Below are 25,000 nucleotides of genomic sequence, written 5' to 3' on the forward strand. Positions count from 1 at the left end.
CCAGAGAGGGCATAGAAAACATCATTCTTAAGAATCTTAATAACAGGCATATAGGAGTCAGAGGGGGGATGAGTGGAAGGAATATGCCCAGAATCGTCCAGAGTGGAGTTTTTAGAGAAAGTATGAGAAAAGAGTTCAGCCTTAGAGATAGATGAGACGGCAGTGCTGCCGTCAGGATTAAGGAGAGGAGGGAAAGATGAAGAAGTGAAGTTGGAGGAGATGTTTTTGGGTAGATGTCAGAAGTCCCGGGAAGAATTAGAAAAGCAAGGTTTTGTCATTTTCTATTAATGAAGAAGTTTTTGGTAAGTCGGAGAATAGATTTGGCACGATTCCGGGCAGAAATGTAAAAATCATGGTTAGCAGGAGGGCGAAGGCTCTGGTACCTTTTGTGAGTTGCCTCTCTATCTTTGACAGCACGAGAACAAGCGTGATTAAACCAAGGCTTTTTAGCATGAGGAGTAGAGAAAGTACGTGGAATGTATGCCTCCATTCCAGAGACAATCACCTCTGTGATGTGCTGGGCACACACAGAGGGGTCTCGCTCCTGGAAGCATTAATCATTCCACGGGAAATCGGAAAAGTCGTCCCACCGAGCTGAAGCAAAATGCCAGAAGCATCGCCTCTTCGGTGGGTCTAGAGGATGTACAGGAGCGATAGGACAGGATACAGAAATAAGGTTCTGATAGGAGGAGCCCAACGGAGAGAACAGTTTGACAGAGTAAGCAGAAGGGTTTGGGGTAAGGAAGAGGTCTAGTAGTATGTTGGGCCGGTCTCCAAGACGGTCGGGAATACGTGTAGGGTGCTGAACCAACTGCTCTAGGTCATTAAGGAGAGCAAAGTTATAGGCTTGTTCACCAGGCTGGTCAGTGAGAGAGGATGAAAGCCAAAGCAGGTGGTGAACATTGAAATCTCCTAGGATGGAGATTTCAGCGAAGCGAAGGGAGAGCTCGTCTGCCTTATTTCTTCCACATATCATATGTTTTTAGTTATTCAACTGCTCCCCCGACCCCGTGACCTTCCCTGCCTCTCCCTGTGCCGGGGAGAATGACGATATGGTCTATTTTTTACGCAATAATTACTACCTTTGGTCTGGCTAGGCACGCGATTCTCCACTTGTAGAATTGCCGATCTTTTGGTGCCGTGAAAGGCATGAGTCTGTGCCATAAGCTGTTTGTTCCATGAGGGAGTGCTCGGTGTTATTTACGCTCTTTGTTCGAGGGGTATAATGAAAAGATTTGTGTTCCATGATCGTATTCTCAAACGCTTTCGGCGCTCACAACAAACATCATCAAAGGCCACAAAGAAGATTATTCGGTTCTTATGAGCGTTTTTCGCATTCATGGTGCAAAAGCCTTGTCAGACTGTCACAAAGTTTATTGAATTACCCAGGAAATACTAACACAACCTTTAGGAAAGCCTTATCAAATACAGGTGTGTACACCACGAAATTTGATAATATTGACCCATTCCACATTCAACTTTCGCTCGGTGGGTGTGTTCACCATCATTATTACTATTATATAATCATTACTATTATATGTGTTTTGTTGTTGATGATTTGGCACATATATTTACCAGTAATCCCTTCCATCCCAATCGTTATCCTAAGGTGCTCAGCCTTGGTAATTAGAGCAAAGCTTCTTTACTAGACTCTAAGGAAGAAAGAAAACAACCAAAAAACAAAGAGCTTTATTAAAGATGAGTAATTGACTCCAATTATCATTCAGAATTACATGAGTCAAGTTGAGGTTTCAGAGGACAGCAAAATGTATTCCCTTAATGGTTAAGGAGGTTGTTGATCCTGAGAGGCAGCGACTCCCAGAAGGCTCGCGCCTCCGCCCGCTGGTCAGTCTCCATGAAGGGCTCAGGCAGGATCTTGAGGTGTGACAACATTGTTGGCTCTGTCATCTCCCAAGTGAATCCCAGGGAGTCGTCTGGTGTGGGGTTCCTGAGGGAGGGGTTCAAGATTCACCGTTAAAAATGAATGAACGAAAAAAAAATATGTTACCCATGCAATATATATTCACTTCTTAGAAGCATTCCGTTATATGATAGGAATACATAGGAGTACATAGGAAGAACAGACACCAGAAGACCTGTCGGTCTATGGCGAGGGTGTCTGTTTACTACCGCTACTACTAGTAATCTACGTGTGGTTGGACAGGATAGAATAGATGAAGGAAGATAAAGAATACTTACCCAGTTTGAGCAAAGTTGGCCCACAGAGCGGGAATATGTTGTCCAAGTATCTGGTCTTCGGTTGTGTTCAGGTTAGCATACCTTGGGTACATGTAGTACTGCATCTCATCAGTATGTGAAACGTCTGAAGTAGCGGAAGGTGGGGTGGGACAAAGGTGAATAAGATTTATTAGATTTTTAGTTCTCATTAACATATTCGTCCTACAGAGCACATTTGCAGTTCCTGAATTTTCTTCAACTATAACTAATGGTTGACATGGGAAGTAGCCTGTGATTTTATTAAACGGCATCTCTGCCTATTTGTCTTTGAATTTGTGTTTAGCAGGATAACCTTTGTATGAACCAAACCCAAGCCAGAGTGGGCCAACAGATTCACACTCTATAAATTAATATCAGTGTCAATAGTCGGCATCACAGGAGGAAGAAATACTGTGCAAAACCCGTGATTTCCTGAATATCAGATGATCCAGTCCAAATCAATCCAGGTGTGATAATTGAAGAAAAGGGAGCAAAGACTTACAGTTGTATCCCTCTGGCAAGTCCAGCCCAGCATTCAGGAAGACATTAACGAGACTGTATTCCCCACGATGGTGCAGCTCGTATTTATACACCACGTTGCTGCTGCTCAGCAGCTGTACTGCCCAGTCGAAGTGAACATGGAATATGGCTTCTGTGTACATCTGTGCAAGGAATAGCCAATGTTAAAGTGGTGGTATAAGTATTATGGTATTATAATAGTCCACAGGTTAAGATGAAAATTAAATTCTGCAGTTACTCCAGAGCTATGACAATACTGACTGCATTATTTGACATAAGTGAACCCTATCGGAATCATAAAGAAAACGGAATCGCCAGTTATCTCCATCCTTCCTGCTGTAACCCAGAGCAATACATTTATGAACTGATAAATAGAAATCAACTAAACCTGATAACCTTTGCAACTGGCGGCGCCACTATAATCACTTGCCTGCGCCATGACGGGCTCAGGCCGACTATCAGGCCCCTCAAGAAAGCCTACTGGCGCTATAGGGTAAGACTAAAAAAAAAAAAAAAAAAAAAAAAAAAAAAAAAAATAGTTGCAGGATTGTCAGTACTTGTCACCAAACATTTATTACTCTTTGTTACTTAAGATTTCTAGCATTTCGTGGCCTATACACTTATAGTGTGTCTAGTTACCAGAGTCATGTTGTCGACATTCTCCTTGACGATGTCAACACCTCCTAGGTAGTGGTTGTAAACGGTAAGGGTCGTGTTGATGGGGTCCTCGTCGGGGTGCAGGTGAAGGCTCGCTGGCCCATTGACGCTGAAGTTCCCGACGAGGTCGTCGATGAGGTTGGGGCGGGCAAACATCTCTGGGGGGGACGAGTAATGGTCAAGGGAATGTTGGCTAATAACCACAATCGGCTAGTGACAAAATTATAGAGGGAGTGATGGAAGGAAAGTAAGGATGGAAGGAGAACAGGATGGTTGATCTAATAAATGTAATGAGTAAGTAAAAGAGTTATTGTTATGAAAGGGGGGTCGATGAATTTCGGCACAGCACCGTGTCTATTGTCGACTGCTTGTCATACAAGGGATGGATGCAGGTTTTCCCATTTTAACACATCTACCGAAGTACAAGGGGTGCAGGTTTTCCCATTTTAACACATCTACCGAAGTACAAGGGGTGCAGGTTTTCCCATTTTAACACATCTACCGAAGTACAAGGGGTGCAGGTTTTCCCATTTTAACACATCTACCGAAGTACAAGGGGTGCAGGTTTTCCCATTTTAACACATCTACCGAAGTACAAGGGGTGCAGGTTTTCCCATTTTAACACATTTACCAACATACAAGGGGTGCAGGTTGTCTCATTTTAACACATTTACCAACATACAAGGGGTGCAGGTTGTCTCATTTTAACACATTTACCAACATACAAGGGGTGCAGGTTGTCTCATTTTAACACATTTACCGACATACAAGGGGTGCAGGTTGTCTCATTTTAACACATTTACCGACATACAAGGGGTGCAGGTTGTCTCATTTTAACACATTTACCGACATACAAGGGGTGCAGGTTAGCTCATGTATCACATTTATCGGCATAAAAGGGGTGCCCATTTTATTTATCACATTTACCGACATTGCTCCACACAAGTTTATTTTTATAAAAGTAAATGATGACGTATGTTTTGAATTTGAAAAATGCTTGAAATATGAAAGTTTGTTCCTGCACCCTATGGATGCCGATAAATGTGATAAGTGAGATAATAGACACGGTACCGTGCCGAAATTCATCCACCCATGTGTGCATGTAAACAAAGCGGACGGACTAAATCAAGGGGACGAGACTCGACGCCACACCGGTACCGGCAAGGTATCGGTAAGGTACCGGTTTCGTAAGTGCCGCTAAGGAGTAGATACCGTTCAGGTTTCGGTATCACCAGTGTCGCCAGTAGAGATGGGCAAGTACCGTTAATCTGAGTACCGGTAGTACCGGTCCGAAAACTCAGGTACCGTTAGTACCGGTACCGGTACCGGTAGCCAAAGGAGTATTTTTTTTATATCAATGACTTCTGATGAAATTCCCAAATACATTTCCTGTAAAGAAAATCTCTCTCTCTCTCTCTCTCTCTCTCTCTCTCTGAATGAAGTGAATATTTATTTTTTCGATAAAAGAAATAGCATGTATAGTTAAAATGGATGTACTCGATCATAGTCTAATAACAATAACAATATATATTAGCAACCTAAAAGAGAAAAAGAATCGGACATGAAGAATTATCCAGTAACTCCAATAAATAAATAAAATAATAAAATAATGGAAACGGGAGCTGTGATGGAAACGAAAAGCAGGACAAAATGGTGGGAACTTGGGGAGACGGTCAGCGAGGCAGTGACTCAGCAGCGAGCACAACATTCAAGGCTTAAAGCGTCTCCACAGGGCCCATACCTAATGGAGACGGGCGAGCGCCGAGCGTCGAGCGTCACCAAGATCCAAACGGTACCGGCACTAGCGGTAATGCTCAGTGCCGAGTGATCATGAGTCTTCCCGGCACTGGGTACCGGTACCGGGTGCCGGCTGAATAGATTCTTCTCGGCACCCGGTACCGGTACTGGGTGCCGGCTGAATCGATTCTTCTCGGCACCCGGTACCGGTACCTGGTGCCGAGAAGAATCTATTCAGCCGGCACCCGGTACCGGTACCCAGTGCCGGGAAGACTCATGATCACTCGGCACTGAGCATTCGCTAGTGCCCTTACCGTTTGGATCTTAGTGACGCTCGGCGCTCGCCCGTCTCCATTAGGTATGGGCCCTGTGGAGACGCTTTAAGCCTTGAATGTTGTGCTCGCTGCTGAGTCACTGCCTCGCTGACCGTCTCCCCAAGTTCCCACCATTTTGTCCTGCTTTTCGTTTCCATCACAGCTCCCGTTTCCATTATTTTATTATTTTATTTATTTCTTGGAGTTACTGGAGAATTCTTCATGTCCGATTCTTTTTCTTTTTTAGGTTGCTAATATATATTGTTATTGTTGTTAGACTATGATCGAGTACATCCATTTTAACTATACATGCTATTTCTCATCCCTTTACTGTCCAAATTTTTTTTATGCAAGAATTAACTAGCATCTTCATTCTTTCATCCCTTTCATTGGTAAACTCTGGAGAAGCTTTCCGTCATCTGTATTTCCACCTGCCGAAGACACGACCCCTTTCAAGAGGGGAGTATCAAGATATCACCCGAAACTGACTCTCTTTTGGCCTCTCTACTTTTGCAGAATCAGTGCTTACCAGGCTTTTATGTTTTCATTTATTTTTGACCTTGAACTGCTTCCTTTCATGCGAAAAAATACTTACCAACGGTCTGCATGCCCATTTCGTCCCTGTTGACTCCCATGATGACGGGCACGTGGTGAAAGCGGCCCTCCAGCATCAGTGTGGCGGGCTCGTCAGGCAGGTACTCCCCGTCCACACGCGGCGCCAGGTAGAAGGGCTGCAGGTTCCATTCCTTGAGAGGAAAGGAGAGGGAAGGGCTGTTGTTTAAGAAAATAAGAACGTAAGGAGTCTGCAAGAGGCCGGTTGGCCTATACAAGGCGGCTCCTGTAAGCCTAACCCCACCTCGCCTCACTAATCATGAATTTATCCAACCTTTTCATGAATGTATGGTATTTGCACTCACAACATGACTGCCAAGTCTGTTCCACTCATCCACCACTCTACATATTAGTGAACCGATTCTTGCCTATGTCTTTCTTGAATCTGAATTTATCTAACTTAAAACCATTGATTGCTACGTGTCCTATCTGGCTCTTTTACAACCAAAACCCTATTACATCCTCTATATTAAGGCCCTTCATCCAATATAAACCTCGATCAAGTCTCCTCGCATCCGTTGCCTTTCTAGAGAGTGTAGATTTATATGCTTCAGTCTATCCTCATACGACTAGTTTCTCACCCCTCGAATCATTTTTGTCATCCTCCTCTGTACAGATTCTAGCATATTGATATCCATTCTATAGTAGCGTGACCAGAACTGAACCGCATAATCAAGATGAGGTCTTACTAGTGCTAAGTAAAGTTTGATGATGACTTCAGGGCTCCTATTGCTTACGCCTCTTGAGATGAAGCCCAGTACCCTGTTAACACGATTCTTAACCTGGATGCATTGAGCCCTAGGACGGAGGTCAGTGCTCACTAATGCTGGGATTACACATCTGCGATTTCGCTCTGCGACGGTTGGCGATTTTGAAAATGCACGAAATCATGGGAGCATCACCATTGTCTCTTCGAGTTTGCCTCTGTTTCAACTCACAGCAACATGGCGAGGGAGGGTCGCTCGTCTATACACACGAGGGCGACAGGCGAGGGGACGTCGAGGAGAATCGTGCGTGAATGCGTGCGACTGTACGCAGAGGAGCCCAATTTTCAAAATAAAACCCGTTGCGACGGTTTACGATGAACGCAGGGCCTGGTGACTATGCGCGACCGCCCCTCGTCTAGCCGCTCGACGACGCTCGACGTCGCACGCATGGTCGAGAAAACGTCGAGGGTGCGTCGCTGTACGACCCATAATAGGCGGGCAACACTATCGCAATCTCTCTACCATCCATCCCTCATACACCACACATTATATACGTATATATATATATATATATATATATATATATATATATATATAAAAATATATATATATATATATATATATATATATATATATATATATATATATATATATATACACACACACACACACACACACACACACTAACTAGAAATTAATCTTGGCACCCTGCATATCCCGACGCTCTAACGCTAAGGTTATTATTTCGGCTGGTCAACTTTATAGGTTTTCAATATGGTAAAATAATCCCCATCTGGCAACGCCAGTTGCTTGTGTCTACTCAAATTTGATAGTCGGTTAGTAACGAACACCTAGTGCTTCAAGTAAGTAATTGTCCGTGCTACCCTCCCTTGCTGTCGCTGATATTGCTTTATTGTTTCTTGCTTCTAATTTAGCAGTTCTTAATCTGGGGGTCGTGATCTCCTGGGAACAAAGTAAGTTGTTTTGAGGAATATTATTTTTGCAGGCGGTCAGGGTAGCGGCGTGTGGCAGGACAGTGTACGTGAGTGCGGGCGAGCGAGCGAGTGGTCGTTCGCCAACGTTTTCTCACACCCTCCCGCTCCCTCGCTGCCATCTCACTTTCCGAAGCAGCGTCGCTGCCATACGCACGATGTACAAAGTCGCTCGCATATACGCTCGCATACACCGCGACCCCTTGCGTTTGACGAGGGTATGCGAGCGCAAACTGCGATGGTCTCTCGCTTAACCGTGCGAATAATCGTGCGATTTGGCCAATATCGCAGACTTCTGCGAACTTTTTGAACATTTCAAAATGTTCGCGCGACGGGCCGGCACCTGCAAGTCGTGCGAACTTTACCGCGCGACTATTGCGACTAATCGCAGGGACGTCGCTACGATGTCGAGCGTATATGCCGATTTCGGAAATTTTCAAAATCGCCAACCGTTGCATAGCGAAATCGCGGATGTGTGATCCCAGCATAAGACTCCTAAGTCCCTCTCACACCCTGACCGGCATAGAGGAGTGTCATTTAAAGAGTAATTGTGTGAGGGATTATTCCTACCTTCACTCAGAATACTACACTTCCCGACATTGAATTCCGTCTACCACTTCCCCGCCCACTCATACAGTCTGTCTAGTTCGTCCTGGAGAACGCTAGCGTCCTGGTCTGATTTTATTACTCCTCCGATCTTGGTATCATCTGCAGACTTACTGACATCACTACTAATTCCTTCGTGCAAATTATTGATGTAAATGATTAAAAAAGCAGAGGACCCAGCACCGACCCCTGTGGGACTCCACTCGTAACACTGCCCCATTCAGAATTTTTACCATTGATTTGCACTCTCTGCTTCCTGCCACTAAGCCAAGCCCTGATCCAGTTCAAGACTTTCCCATCTTCGCCGAGAGCCTGTAATTTTAGTAATAGCAGGTGATGAGAGACTTTGTCGAACGCTTTATTGAAGTCTATATATAGTATGTCATAGCTTTCATCTCTGTCAACTCCCTCGATTACTTTAGTGTAGGACAACAGATTGGTAAGGCGTGATCTACCCATCGTGAACCCACGCTGTGAGTCGTGAATTAAGCTATAGCCTACTAGTCTAGATGGTCCCGAATGTTCCTGGCTAAAATTGACTCCAATATCTTGTTAAGGTCTGCAGGCTTCAGTCATCAAGAGGAGGGGAATGAGGGAGAAGGGCAGTGTTGAGGGCTGCCTTTCTTTAAGGGAAGGGGAAAAGGGAAAGCGATAAAATGTAGCGGGTTCCTCAAGGAGAGGGGCAAGGGGTGAACGGTAGCATGTTAAGGGCTGGAGTGTCCTGAAGTGGAGCGGCAGGAGAAGGATTTTAGCATATTTAAGGATGCATATCCGAGTCCTTATAGGGAGGGAAGAGGGAAGGACTGCAGTATAATAATGGGGGAAGAGCAAGTTTATTAGTGTTTAAATCTTTTTAGGAGGCGACAGAAATTATGTGAAGTATATAAACACTATTTTCTTGGTAAGGGAACGGGGAGGTGAGAGGTAGGGTATCCTCTCCAATAATGAAAGTAGAGATAAAAAAACAATAATAATGAGCCTTACGCTCAGTGATGGGATTCAGCCGGTTCGCACCGGTTCGCAAGAACCTGTTCTTGGAGTTTCTTTAATCCCGAGAACCGGTTGTTACAGTTAGCTTAATTAAATCAGGGGTTCTCAATTTTCCCCCCATGAACACCTTTTACTTATAACTTATTTTGGTAAACCCCTCATAGATCTGTTACTGGCTTTTAATAGTCAAAAAGACGACTAGAACCAGATTTTATGTCGGGTGGAGCCGAACACGGGTTCAAGACGAATGTGGCATCACCGATTCGAACGAGAGCGCCGTTACAAAGGCTACACCGACAGCAACCGCTGCCAGCTGGTTTTGTTTACTTGAATTACTTCCCCCTCACGGCAACCAGCTGTCATTCGTCTCACCTGTGTCTTCCTGAAGAAGACAGGCCAGCTGTCACGCCTGTGATAACCTCACAGGACTTCCCCAGGGCTCATAATGATCTTCAGATCTTCGCAGCCCTGCATGACAACAACAACAACATTTCTGCAGACACCACTGTAGCTAGTAGGATTTAAATTTTTGAGGCTGTAGCTATTATTTTCTGTAGTCACGCATCACGACATAAGGAATGGTGATCTTAAATATGTCAATATCACTTTGATAACCGTTTGAATCTATAAATATGCCATATACAGTAAAACCTATAACGTCATCTCCGCACATATGGGCGGTCTGAAGGTGCGCAAATGGCGAACTTAATAACCTATGTGGAAAAATACATATGGGCGGTCACGGCCCCCCCCCCCCCCCCCCCCCCCCCCAAAAAAAAAAAAAAAAAAAAAAAAAAAAAAAAAAAAAAGTACTGTCAGGAAACACGTCATACTCACGGCCAATCTCTCGCTTTTTCCTCCACTGTCCACCTTCTTAATCACTTCCACCTGTGCTATCGGGTTCTTCCGGGGTTTAGGGTTCGATGACGCTGCGTGCGGCATGATGGTGATGCAAAGGTAAGGCAGAAAACATCGAATAATCGCAGTCACCACGAGACGAGGAGAGGCGATCGGGTTATGGCGGGAAACGACATGTTGTGTGCGTTGGCAGTGTTCCCCAGTAGCGGCAGAGGGCCATTTTGTTGCCAGTGAGACGTCGTTACCATAGCGGCGAGGTGCGCAAATGGCAAGACCACCTGCGCAAATGGTGTGATGATGGCCGCAAATTAAGGCCGCACAAATGGCGAGGGCGCAAATGGTGAGGTTTTACTGTATAGGCATAGGGCCGAGACACAAAATAAGCCCAATAGACTTTTGATGCAATCTGATCAACCGTATAATTACTGACAACAATGTCGTGCTGATGGATGGGGTCAAATAGAACAAAAAGTGGAAGAGGCAAGGCTGACATGACGAAAACAAAATATTTATTGGAAGTAGAATGTGCATGGATTCACCCATATATGATAATAATAGTGTTAAAAGATTTTTGAAGCACAGAAAATAGATGTTTTATAAATGCAGACAGTTGTTATAAAAATGTTAGCACAACATTATCACAACTGGTAATAGTCTAATGGATAACATTTGCAACTACCCAATCATTTTAATAGTCACTAAGCATATACTGTCTGCTCAGTATTAATTATGCTTTAACCATTATTTGGGCTTTTTTAAAAGTTGGGAAAATAACTAAAATCAATAATTTCACTTGCTAGACTGTAGCATGTGGCAACCCAAAGATCAATCTTTGCACTTATATCTGGCCAACCAGCATGGTTTGCTTCTAGAGACTATGGTAGTGAGAGAACCTGTTGTTAGCGAGTCCTGGAGTGAGAGAACCTGTTCTTAAAAAAATTGAATCCCACCACTGCTTACGCTTGTTGACAAGTAGTAGCTGTCGAGAATGTGAGCCCTTACACCCTGGAGGCAGGTCACGAGCTCATCAGTGGGCAGCGTGGGACAGTCGAACCTGCGGCAACAGAACGCACTGGTTACGATGGGCTAAGGAAGAGAAGACGGTACATCTGAGAAACAAGGAACTAACCACCGCAACTGTGAAATACGTGCCTGCCAAATTGGTTAAGTTTACTGTTGACCGTCGTTGCTTACTTGTTTGTGCTTATAGTATTTGTGGCATTACGACTTGTTGTGTTGTAGTATATATTAGAAAGGTTGTGAAACGATAAAACACGGACACTCAGTAATGTGATTCTAGCTACAGTGAGGTGAATGCGAGTCGTACGTACTTGGTACAGTAGTCGTTACTGATTACGAGACAGGATTACCTGTGCGTCCCCCGGCAAGCCACACACTTGACAAACTTGCTGCTGCGTTTCTCAACAGCATAGTCACCCTCAGCTAACTTACCTTTCGGCAATTTCCTGGGCCATTTCGAGGAACTGTCTGCCCATCGCCCAGGGGTTCAGTGCCGTGCCGCTCTCCATGATGGCGCCGCTGAACAGCCCTGAAATGGCCCCATCAGAGCTTTAGTCCTCGTGCACATGAAGATTTAATTTCAAAGTATGTTGTTCCTGGAGCCACAACTATAAACTGACGGGACAAAATAGGAGACAGGTGACGATGACTCATTCGAAAGGACTCTTGTCATTAGTGTGGGACTTGAAGGCAATACAGTCAATGAGTGGAGGTCAGGTGGCCCACGAACGAGGCTCAGTGAACGATCCAACGGCCGGGGGCCCACACGGGGGAGCAGTTAGCCTTCAAATTATCAACCACCTTATGAACGATGTAAAAGTTTATGATTGGAACGCTTGTGAACAGCAAAATAATGAGAGAAAATGAAAGAGTATGGATGCCTCTTCCAGCTTAGAATAATGCATATTTGAGACCGTTTTCATACATATAATCAATGTGAGGTAACTTTCATGGGTGCCTGTACCTGCGGCGGACGGAACCAACATCTGGAGACTGATTGAGGAAGAGCCTGCGCTCTCTCCGAACAAGGTGACTCTGTGGGCGAGGAATGTGGGGGTATAGCATGGTGGGGCCAGGCAGTGAGAGATGGATAAAGATTTGGAGGGAATGAAGAAGAAAAAAAAAGAGTTGAAGTAGGGAGTGTAGGGTGTCGTAACTCATCCACAGCAGAGAAACCTGAATAATATACGTCACAAAAGCCTAGATATGTATCTTCTGGAGCTAAATCTCATAATCTCAACGTTTTGCTGTATTCACCTTACAGGAGTAGCATGTCATTAAACAGTAAGAAAGCGACTCATTGTGTTTAAAAAAAAGACCCTGAAGGTGGGGGCCGCTTCACATTCTTCAAACTCTATCAGTCGCAGAACCACGTGTTCCCGAAGAGCACAGTCCCGTAACCTACCGCGCCGGGTCCCCCCCGAAGGCAGCAATGTTGTCCTGCACCCACTGTAGGGCGAGTGTCTGGTCCTTGAGGCCTTGGTTACCTGTGGCTGCGTCGTCCTCCGTTGACAGGAACCCTGAAAGGGAAACTTGACGGTCATGGCGAGTTCTTCTGACCTGATCTTGATCTTTTCGCAATGGTAAACAAATGTAAGACTGCAGGGCCGGTTCTAGGTACAGGCGGTATACATACAGCCGCTTGGGGCCCATTTGGCTGTATGGTCCCAAAATATTCAGATTTCTTATAAATAATTCCTTTATAGATTATTTGGTAATTGGTAATTTGTTATCTAATTACCCCCATGGAAATGCAGTAGGGCGTACCCATTCACTGTTGAGTGGACAGGGGCAGGGATAGGAGACTGCCCATTCGTTTCCTTTCCGTTCTAGAATGAAATCCGGAACGCATTTTCCCAGTTCCGGAACTGGGTACCGGTACCGTTAAAGTCACTAAGGTACTGGCACCACTCAGGTACCGGTATTGCTAGTGCCGCTAAGGAACCGGCATCTCTTACGTTCCGGTATCGGTAGTGTCGCCGGTACCGTTTGGCTGTGGAGAGAGGCCTCGCTGCCCGTCTTCCTGCCATGCTGTCATCTCGCCCAGCGTAGTTGCCGCCTCCCTTTCGCCTCCATTATTTTATTAACTTTCTTTTTTTTATTTATGCAACTTTTCATGTCTGAATTTTCTTCTTTTATAAGTTTGCTAATGTCTGCTGCTTTTGTTATTAGACTATGAGCCCCTCCATAATAACTATATATGTTTTTTTTTTTGTTTTTTTTGAGAAAAAAAGTATTGAGGGAGAGGGAGAGGGAGACAGAGCAAAAACGAGAGAGAGAGAGAGAGAGAGAGAGAGAGAGAGAGAGAGAGAGAGAAGAGGGTTGGGGAAGGAGAAATTAAATATCTATTCTGTATCATCAAAACATCCTCTCAGCTCCAGGCTGGCACTGGGAGGATATCTTGATGATATGAATATTTTTTTTTCATCACCGGTACCGGTACTGTTGGTACCGGTACTGGAGTTTTCGTTACCGGTATTACCGGTACTAAAAAAAAAGTTGTTTCTGGTCAGCCCTAAAGTGCGTGCTTGTGTTTTGAGACAGCAACGCATGCGCACAACTACGTTCCCTTTTCTCCTGGCATACCCTTTTATTCTGCTACACCGGCATCAACCGTTTTTGGGGCGTCTCATCAAAGGATGTTGCAGGATGAGTTTATGCAGTGTGTTGACGGAATGTGTATCCGACGCGTATCAACTGGCCATAGTATTTCCGTGTGAAACTGGCCGGTGGGGTGGTGGCGGCTGCGGGGTCAGCCCCGTCCCGCACCTTGCCACACTCTCAACACCCCTCGCTTCCTCTCATATGTCAGCTATTTACTACCTTTTAATGAATTTAATTAAATAACTGGATAATCCAATATGAACATATAGTTATAGTGTTAAGATTGTTTCGTTTTTAGGATAATAAAGATTTTGTATAAATACCACGACACTTGACAATGTTGGAATACAACGTTGTCAGGTGTCGTGGTATTTATACAGAGTCTTTGTTATTATCCTAAAAACGAAACAATCGTAACACTATATGACCTTATTGGATTATCCAATTATTTAATTAGATTCATTTAAAGGTAGTAAATGGCTGACATATGAGAGGAGGCGAGAGGTGTTGAGAGTGTGTGGCAAGGTGCGGGGCGGGGCAGACCCTGCAGCCGCCACCATCCCACCGGCCAGTTTCACATGGAAATACTATAGTGGTTATGGTGAGTATGTTCAACTCTCTGAGGCTCTGACAGCTCAGTGTCTGCTTCGTGTGAAGTAAACTGTGGGCTTACCAACCGTGACTGAATGGAGTGACGATAATGTCTTGCTGCTTATTGGCTGTTACCAGAAAAAAAAAACTTACTGGGAATCCAGATCACTCGAGCCATTTTGATAAATTACTTCGCAATGATGCGTGGACAGACGTACCCATGAAAGGGTAAATACACGCGGCAGCAGCAGCAGTTGGTAAACTGGCCATCGTCACAGCACCCTCCAAACACGGACTGACTCCCACCGAGCGAGGCGGGGCGCACGAACGTTTGCGACGCAACAAGGCTCGGTAACGAAATCATCATTTCCATAACTTGACACATGTTCAGTCTAGACTCTAGAGAGTATAGAGACTCTCGAACTCACTTAGTGCGAATATTTGACATATATAGATTCAAGGTGTTTAGGGAGCCTATGGCCCCGAAACTTGTGGCTCTGTGTGCTTGGCGCTCAGGTGATGCATATTTGGGTGCTGGTGAAACCTCACATCAAGCCCCAGACACCTGGTTAGGGCTGCAGAGCAAAACACAACGGTTAGGCATTATGAAAGGTTGAGTGTAAGGGTGAATGCAGCAATGAGCCTTACCGAAGATGCCCAAGCGGTACTGGATCACCACCACGATGATGTCGCGAGCCACAAACTCCTGAAAGCCTCGGTAGACATCGCTGCCGAGTGCGAAGTAGCCGCCGCCGTGAATGAACACCATGATGGGCAGTGGGCTGGGGGTCTCAAGGGCGTACTGCGGTGTGTACATGGTGGAGCGTTAATACACACACACACACACACACACACACACACACACCGAACTATTTATAAGTGGAGGGATTTATCAATAATAAGGGTGCCAAAGGGGGAATTGGAGGTCCTCTAAGGTTCTCTAAACTCCTACTTAGCCTCCTCATATTTTTTTTTATATAAATTATTGTTCCTCTCGCTTGACAGTCACAGCTTTTCCTCCTACCCTAAGCCTCCCAAAGAAAAATGACGGAGCAGTCAACGCTGACCTAATTAAGTCACGTAAGCAAAAAGTGTATACTAGTAAGTCAAGGAATTATATGATTATGATGATAAAGTGGTACCAAATCTATATGTTTCGACCAGTCTTCGGGCCTTGGAAATGTAGCCAATCACAAAACATCGTCGCGTGCCTGACCTCGGGGGTGTAGATGTTGAGGTAGAGACAGTCCTCATCGCCCACCACAGTCGCTTGGTCGCAAAGTGGCGGCATATTGGTGGCGTCCAGCTCCCCTTCCCACGGCTCGGCAGGGAGGGGGTCCTGCAACACACACACACACACACACACACACACACACACACACACACAAGCACAGACATACACCCACCCACCCACACCCACACACACACACACACACACACACACACACACACACAAAGTTATTAATTTCTTTACCTTAAGTTGTCGTTTTGAGCGCTAAATGTGGCCTACGGTGTATTTTTCCATTTTTAAAACTAAATTTATCTATTGTTTCTTGATAACATTCAATTTACATTTGATACCTTCAGAGACATCAAGTTTGGCCTACGGCTTAAGGGGCTCTCACACATTTCCGGTCCCGGTCGCGACCGTCCCCGATGACTCCCGATAAGCCGGTCGCCAGTCAACCGGCTGTAAGATCGGGGATTGTCGGCGGTAGACCGCCGGTCTACCGCCGGTCGACCCTGAGGACCGTAGACGCAGCCAACCACCGCCGGTCAACTTTAAAATTTTCAAAGATATCGGCGATGCGCCCGGTCGACCGGCGGTGTCGAAAAATGTCGCCGGTCGTCCGGCGGTCAGCCGCCGACACCCACGGCAGACCGGCGGTAGACCGGCGGTAGACCGCGAGTGAACACCTGTGTCTGACCTGGGGATTAGCAAGGGAAAAAGGAGGAAGACGAGGAGGAACAGGTAGGAGCGAGGGATGAAGAGAGAGGGAGATGAGAGAAAGGAGGAAGAGGAATGGGTGAAAGAAAGAAAAAATAGAAAGATCTCTCTCTCTCTCTCTCTCTCTCTCTCTCTCTCTCTCTCTCTCTCTCTCTCTCTCTCTCTCTCTCTCTCTCTCTCTCTCTCTCTCTCTCTCTCTCTCTATCTATCTATCTATCTATCTATCTATCTATATATATATATATATATATATATATATATATATATATATATATATATATATATATATATATATATCAGAGCTGGGCGCGTTACTGGATATCGGGTAGTCCGGTACCGCTCCTCCGCACCTCGAAACACATATAGTCCGTACCTGTACTTCCGCGCCTAAAATTTTTTCACTCGTTCCGGTACCGCACCTCCGCACCTCCGGTACCGTACCCAAAACTATTAAAGCGCGCCTGAAAAATCTAGTCCGTACCTTAAAAAAAAGAAATACAAGGCAATACTGCAGCAGCATTATTATTATCATTATTATTATTATTATTATTATTATTATTACCTTTATTTTTGTTATCATTAATGTCATTTTAACGCATAGAATTAAATCTTGTCTAAATTTAAATTATCATGTTTTAAATCTGTGAGACTGTTGCCATACCTTCACCATACGCCAGTTCACTGCTCTGATAATGATAGCTATGAAGTCCTTTTTCTTCCAATATAAAGGTTGATACGCAGTAATTAAAAGTGGTAATCTAAGCGACATTGTTTTAATAATGTGACCGTTTCTTTCATTCCCAGTTTTGTACAATATGGCAACAGGACACGTGTGTCTCGACGTAAGGAAACCAACACCTTGGGTTCTTGCTATCCGTGCACGTGGTGTTGTCATTGATGACGCACTTCCTTTAAGACGGACGACAAACGGTATATTTTGAACCGGGCCGTAAATCTGAATGAGTGACGTCACTCAAGTGGCGGGAAAACATGCCCTGCAGCACAGACCGCGTAAACGACCGGAAGTATTACTGCAGAGCGCGGACTGTTTGTCGTTTTCATTTTTTTTATCCTTGAAAACCTCAGGTGCGGAGGTACGGACTTAAAATACTGCCGTTCCGCACCTGTTACTTCCGCACTTTTGAAAAACTTTCCGCACTTCGGACCTCCGCACCTCGTTTAAAGGTCCGCAGGTCCGGAGGAGCGGAGGTGCGGACAGAGGTACGGAAGTGCCCAGCTCTGATATATATATATATATATATATATATATATATATATATATATATATATATATATATATATATATATATATATATATATATATATATATATCTTTATATATATATATATATATATATATATATATATATATATATATATATATATATATATATATATATATATATATATATATATATATATATATATATGTATATATATATAAATATATATATATATATATATATAAATATATATATATATATATATATATATATATATATATATATATATATATATATATATATATATATATATATATATATATATATATATATATATATATATATATATATATATATATATATATATATATATAGAGAGAGAGAGAGAGAGAGAGAGATTTATGCACACGAATGAATTTAGGTATGAAGCTGTTTATTATAATTATAATAATTATAATTTCAGGAGTTCAATTTCGCGTTCACGAGAGCTGAGGAAAGCCATTGCGATGTCAAACTCACGAATGATCAAAACACCTGGACGGGCGTTTATATACCCTTCCAACTGGGTGTGGCAACGAAAGTGTTTGCTCGTCGATGTGCCGCAGGTCTGCCGCCGGTAGGCCGGCGGTCGACCGCCGACTGACCTGCTGCAGTCGCCGGTCGGAGAAATCGAAAATCGTATATGGTCGCCGGTTTACCGCCGGTAAACCGCCGGCTTACCGGCGGTAAGCCGCCAGTCTACCGCAGGCAGACCGGTGGTAAGCCGCCGGTCCGGGGATTATCGCCTATTTTGTCGGCGGTCAGGCCCCGATCAGCTTATCGGGAGTCATCGGGAACGGTCGCGACCGGGACCGGGAATGTGTGAGAGCCCCTTTATTTATCAACATATTTCTTTAAAAAAATGGTTTAGGGTTGTTGGTTATGTTGTTTGCATCTTTTTTCAGTTAGTGTTTGCCTTGAAGCTGAGTGAGCCGTGTTTGTTTATACTCGTACATTTACTTTAACCTAATGCAGTTTTACTCATCATTTCATTTTTATATTCTCACATTTTAGAATTTATCTTGAGTTCGAAGGCAGCGTTTATATTTTGGCATTATTTTAAAAGGCCAAGTTGAGTGAATCGACTCATGATGATATTTTCTATAGGATGTTATATTAACTTCTCTGTCGATCGTGTCATGCTGGGGGGGGGGGGGGGTGAGTTTTAAGAGAGGTCGAATGAATCTACGGAATTTGACCTGGCGGTGTAGGCCTATTATTATTATTACTTTTCTCCCCACGGTGTAGTTTACCTTGAATCTGAGTGAGCCAATGGGCGGCGTGGCGAAGGGAACGCTCAGGAACTCGAGGTACGTGATGTTGTGCTTCGTAGTGGTTTGGCCTCGCAGCAGCCCGCCGCTCACCTCCACCAGCGGCCCCTGCCCCTCCGCCACGCCCAGCGCCGCCGTCACCACCGCCGCCACTACAGCCACCCCCGCCGTGATCTTCATTGTTGGCCTGAAATACAAGGGAGGGTGTGAGTATGTTCATTTATATGTTTTCTATCTCCATTATCTCCTGTCCTCCTCCTCCTCCAACTTCTCTTGTCCCTCCTCTTTTACGGTCATTCTTTTTTTCCTGCTTTACCCCTTTGAAATTTTCCTTTATTTCATCCACTGGGAACTTCAAAGTTCAGTGAATTATTCTCTTCCTCTTCATCCTCCTGCCCTCCCTGATCACTGGACAATTCGGTGTAAAATTCAATTCTGTAACTCTACGAGTAATTAAACTACCTCCTCTACGTACACTATTGTCATTTGCATCTTTTAGCGCAAATAACAGAGTCCTTTCTGTCAGTGCTCGAATTTAAATTTGTTGTCTTCATGGTTCTGTCTTTCTTTAGAGTTTCTTCGATCTTGTCCAAATATAAATTACGGGTATCACGAATTTTACATGTTGAGTTTTGTCCGTTCTACCAAGTCCGTCTCATCCCATCTATGTCCGTCTCACCCCATCTATTGCTGTTACTCTCATACATTTGGGATTCCTTACGAGGTTTCTTGCTGCTTTTATTATTTTACTGTCGCTGTTCAGTGTGGGGTAAGTGGCATTATTTATAGAAGTACGTGAAGATCAAATAGAAAATATTTCTCATACCATCATGGCATCTGTCTTTTTGAATTGGCAACTTTGCCGGATGTGTATATCAACCACTCAATTAATGGGGGCATACGCCGGGGGGCTCGTCGCCTCGCCCACCCTACTACTCCAAGAACGGGGGTCCCTCCGGGCGAGTCTCCATGCAGGCCCCCTTCCCATCCTGAGTACCTCCCGGCAGGATCTATCGGCTTGCTTAAGTCATGAACTCTGTGGTCGTCCCCTTGGCCTCCTCCATTCAGGATTGTCTCTTACAGAAACAACCCGATGAGCAGGGTCGGCCTCTGGGTAGCGTGCCACATGCCCGTATAGCCGGAGTTGGCGTTGACGGACTATCCAGGTAATATATGTCGAATCAGTCTCATGGAGTAGTCGCCGGTTTGACCCAAAGTCATTCCAGCGATATCCCATGATTCTGCGTTGACACCTGTTACCATAGCCATCAATCTACCTCTTTAAATTCCTATTTAGCGTCCATGTCTTACAGCCATAAAGTAAGACAGGGAGCACACGGGGCTTGAAGATCCGGATCTTTGTCCTTCTACACAGGTATCGACAAAGCCATATACTCGAGCTGAGTGAGTCCATTGCACCGTGGACCAAGCCAATCCGCCAGAGATGGATTTATTCAACGTCCTCGACTGAATAGGCTGAGAAGAGGTACAGTAAGGAAAACAACAACTAGTCCAGAGATCAAAGGTCGTAGTCTTACTTCGTGGCGAGTGTTGGAGCTCTTAGAAGGACAAGGTGTACAGAAGGAGCAACGGTTTGTTGGCCTCACCCTCAGTGCCTGCATGGCGTCCCATCTTTTAGTGCCTTCATATATATCGTACACACACACACACATACACACACACACAAGGACACGCAAAGCACACACACACACACGCAACTTTATCGCGACCTTCAGCTGTAGTCTCCCAGCCTCAAGGCCGTTAAACGTAAACATATTACAAGTGTTTCTCTCTCTCTCTCTCTCTCTCTCTCTCTCTCTCTCTCTCTCTCCCTGTAAACAATGAAGGAAAATTTTTAACGGTTGAACATATAAATGCTCAGTCTGTGCTGGGAAACGTGGACGAAATAGTGTTATTAACGAAAAGCAGAAATATTGACATCTTGTGCATTAGTGAATTCTGGCTTTTTCCAAATCTCCCAGATAATTTTGTTAATATACCAGGGTATAAGATTTTGCGATGTGACAGTGGACGTGGAGGCGGTGTTTGTATTTACGTAAAGGATGTCTTATCAATCCACCTCCTTTCTCTAGATATCCGTAAGCCTACGGGCATCGAGGATGTATGGGTAACGGTACAATATTGTAAGTTGCCAGCAATTATAATCGGATGTATTTATCGTCCCCCTAAAGCTCCTGTCGCCACATTTGACTACATGCAGGACATTTTCAGAACAACTAGTATGAAGAATAAGGTAATAATTCATTCTTGGAGATTTTAATGATAATTTACTCGCCAATGATAATAAAATGACTAAGATTATAAAGAATAATAAGCTCACACAAATTATTGATAAACCCACGAGGGTTACTCCTACATCCTCAACATTGCTAGATCTTGCCATCACCAATAAACCTGACGCCATACATACTTGTAATGTTGTACTGCAAGAAATCGCTGACCATGACCTCATTAGTATTACTGTGAATGTAAGCAAACCAAAGAGACTCCCTGTTATCCGGACTTTTCGCCACCTTGGTAAGTTGGCAGATATTCAAAAGAAGCCTTTTGTTTGAGACTTCTCTAAAATACGGAAGATTTTGATAAAATTTTAAATACAGACGATGTAAATATTCAAGTTGATATTTTTACTCAAAATTTTATTGATTGTTTGAATGACTGTGCCCCCTTTGTTACGAAGGAAATTAAAAGGCCGTTTGCACCATGGTTGAATGACCACATTCGAGATGCTGTGAATCAAAGAGATAACACTCATAAAAATCTAAAATACTGATCGCCTTAACATAACTTTACTGGAGAAATGTAAACGCGAAAAGAAACGTGTCAGAACCCTCATTGCGGAAGGCAAAGTTGAATTTTACAACTATAAATTTCGGGAAAGTATAAGTAACATGTCAAAGACTTGGAAAGCTATTAGAGAAATTATCCCAAGCTCTAAGAATAATACTAATGGTCAAATTTTTGACGCTGACGTTAGCAAAGCTAACGAATATAATCTCCACTTTGCTAATATTGGCAAGAACACATATGAGAGAACTCAGGGAATCCTCCATGGTGCAAACGTGTCCAATTTTAGACATACAAATATGATTTTAGGCAGTGACAACACTTTTAGACCCCAGCCTCTTGATACCGAGATAACGATAAAAAATCTAAATGAAACCCGCGCTGTTGGTTTGGATGACATTCCCTTGAGATTTATGAAGGATTCCCTGTATGTTGTAGCCTTTTATATAACTTGTATTATTAATACTTCTATTGTAACGGGTATATTCCCTACGGCCTGGAAACATGCACTTGTAGTTCCCATCTTCAAAAGTGGTGGTGCCCATGATCTTGGTAATTTTCGACCCATCTCCCTTCTTTCCATTGTCTCGAAAATACTAGAAAAGGTAGTTAGTGTTCAGCTCATACAATTCTTGGAGTCTAATAAACTACTTTCTAATACACAACACAGTTTTCGGCCAAAACTATCTAGAGAGACTGCACTTACTGTCATTACAGATCAAATTTATAGTAATATGGACGCTAAAATGTTTCTATTCTGACCTTATGTGCTCTCTCAAAAGCATTTGATAGTGTTAGTCACGACATTGTTAGACAAATGTGCTAAGCTAAATATTGATCATTTTTGGTTCAAGAGCTATATGCAAAAAAGATCACAATCTGTACGCCTTAACAACACATTGTCTGAGAAAATAGATGTATGCTACGGGGTCCCACAAGGCTCAATTCTTGGACCTATTTTATTTTCCATCTATGTAAATGACCTTGCGGAGAAAACCAATGCATGTTCTTTAGTACAATATGCCGATGATACCCAGTTTCTCCATGCTGACACTATCAACAACTTTCAAGATCTGGTCTCTAAAACAGAAGCTACACTATTTAATATGAAGCAATACTTTCTTTTGAATGGCCCTATGTTAAACTCTAAGAAAACACAGTGTATTTTTATTGACAACAGACAACTCCTGTCTCGTATTCCCACCGACATCTTTATAAACTGTGATGGCGAGCACACTTCCCCAAATACTCACGTAAAAAAATTAGGTGTTTATATTGACAGATATGCTTTTTGATGTGCATATCAGTGAATTGAGCAAAAAAGTAATGGGTGTATTGATGTTCATCAGACGAATTGGTGACAGCTTTGACAAATCAACTCGAATTATTGTTGTACAGACTCTTGTGCTCAGCATGATGAGTTATTGTATAAATATAAGGAGCTCTATAAATGTTACACTCCTTCATAGGATGCAGAAACTACAAAATTTTGCAGCTAAAGTAGCCATTGGGGGAGTTAGTAAGTACGATCATGTTACTCCAATAATAAATGAACTACAGTGGCTGACACTTAAAGACAAATATGTTCCAGAAAAAAACATCACCATGTATAAGGCTCTAAATGGGCTATATCCGAGATGGTATTTACAATTTTTCACTGTCAGAGAATACACAGGAGGCACAAGACAGCTAAACGACCTGTGTGTGCCACGAACAAGAACAGACTCAGGCACCAGGGCCACCACTGTCGCTGGACCGATTTTATGGTATGATCTACCTAATTGTATCACTACCTCAGGGAGCCTACATAGTTTTAAGTCTAGACTCACAAATCTACTTCTGGGTAGCTCAAAGTAATTTTTGTGTACTCATGTTTATTTTTACTTTTTAATGTCAAAGTTTGCTTTGTTTTTTAATGCTAATAGTTTACAATTCTTTTTATTTGTCATTTATATGCAATCAGACATTTTATATTTTTATCCTAATTTATTGTTACCTTTATTTTATATGTTTATAGTAGCTATTTTTTTATTTAGTTAGGATTAGGCTTTATTATAATTGTACCTTAGCTTGTTTTTATCTTGTCTTTGGTGACTACTGTAACTCACCCAGTCTGTTCTGTTAAGGAGAATAACCATGTTTCATGGAATAAATATATTATCATTATTATTATTATTATTATTATTATTATTATTATTATTATTATTACTCTCTCTCTCTCTCTCTCTCTCTCTCTCTCTCTCTCTCTCTCTCTCTCTCTCTCTCTCTCTCTCTCGCGAATTGGTTGAGAAACAGACAACAAAGAGTGGTGATTGACGGATTTAACTCGGAGTGGGCGCCGGTCACTAGTGGCGTCCCTCAGGGCTCTGTTCTTGGCCCATTGCTCTTCATTATTTACATCAACGATGTGGATGTTGGACTCAATAATCGCATTAGTAAATTTGCAGACGACACAAAGATTGGTAACTCGGTTCACACTGACGAAGACAGGCAAAGCCTCCAAGAGGACTGGCACAAAATTTCAGCTTGGTCTGATAGATGGGAGATGCCCTTTAACGTAGACAAATGGAATGTTTTAAAATACTTAATGGTTTCATGAATGTAGACAGATCAACATTGTTTATGATCGGCGACACTTTGCGTACGAGGAACAATGGCGTAAAACTCAAATGTAGACAAGTAAATTCAGACTGCACCAAATTTTTCTTCACCAACGTTGTAGTGCGAGAATGGAATAAGCTTCCACCGTCAGTGGTCCAGTGTAACACGATTGAATCCTTCAAAAACAAGCTCATCCGTCACTTCCTTCAACTTATATCAACTAGAGTTGAAATGCAACGTTCTGGAGCCTTCTGATTAATGTAAAATCACTTAGGTTTAAGGACAGACCACCTAGTCTGGACCATGGGGTCTGTGTGGTCTGATTTTCTGTGTAAATCTATGTAAATCTCTCTCTCTCTCTCTCTCTCTCTCTCTCTCTCTCTCTCTCTCTCTCTCTCTCTCTCTCTCTCTCTCTCATTTAAGAACATATGAACGTAAGTAGTCTGCAAGAGGCCGGTTGGCCTATACAAGGCAGCTCCTGTAAGCCTAGCCCCACCTAGCCTCACTATCCATGCATTAATTTATCCAGCCTCATTAGTAACATAATAGGAAGGAAACCTTTTACAAAGGATCTCCCACATGCAGTCAGGCATTTACTTTTAATTTGACAAGTTGAAGGTGTCACCAAGGCGTTCCGCAGTAGACGGCAGAAAGGAGCGGAAGTACTGTTCTGTCCTCACGTATAT

The 25,000-nt window shown here is 43.4% G+C and overlaps 1 protein-coding gene across 1 annotated transcript; it reads right to left on the reverse strand.

Moving 5' to 3' along the window:
- Window positions 1-1,690: 1,690 nt before the first annotated feature.
- Window positions 1,691-20,564, reverse strand: LOC126988070 (juvenile hormone esterase-like). The gene is made up of 13 exons (XM_050845877.1): window positions 20,444-20,564; window positions 18,888-19,092; window positions 15,641-15,763; window positions 15,073-15,226; window positions 12,635-12,749; window positions 12,194-12,264; window positions 11,662-11,758; window positions 11,170-11,263; window positions 6,040-6,190; window positions 3,376-3,551; window positions 2,720-2,879; window positions 2,200-2,323; window positions 1,691-1,948 (listed from the first exon to the last, which is right to left on the reverse strand). Exons 2-13 carry the CDS (start codon window positions 19,083-19,085, stop codon window positions 1,777-1,779), a joined length of 1,635 nt encoding a protein of 544 aa, XP_050701834.1. The 5' UTR covers window positions 19,086-19,092; window positions 20,444-20,564; the 3' UTR covers window positions 1,691-1,776.
- Between the last annotated feature and the right edge of the window lie 4,436 nt (window positions 20,565-25,000).

This window comes from Eriocheir sinensis, chromosome 67 (genome assembly GCF_024679095.1).
Source record: "Eriocheir sinensis breed Jianghai 21 chromosome 67, ASM2467909v1, whole genome shotgun sequence".
NCBI classification, from domain to species: Eukaryota; Metazoa; Arthropoda; class Malacostraca; order Decapoda; family Varunidae; genus Eriocheir; species Eriocheir sinensis.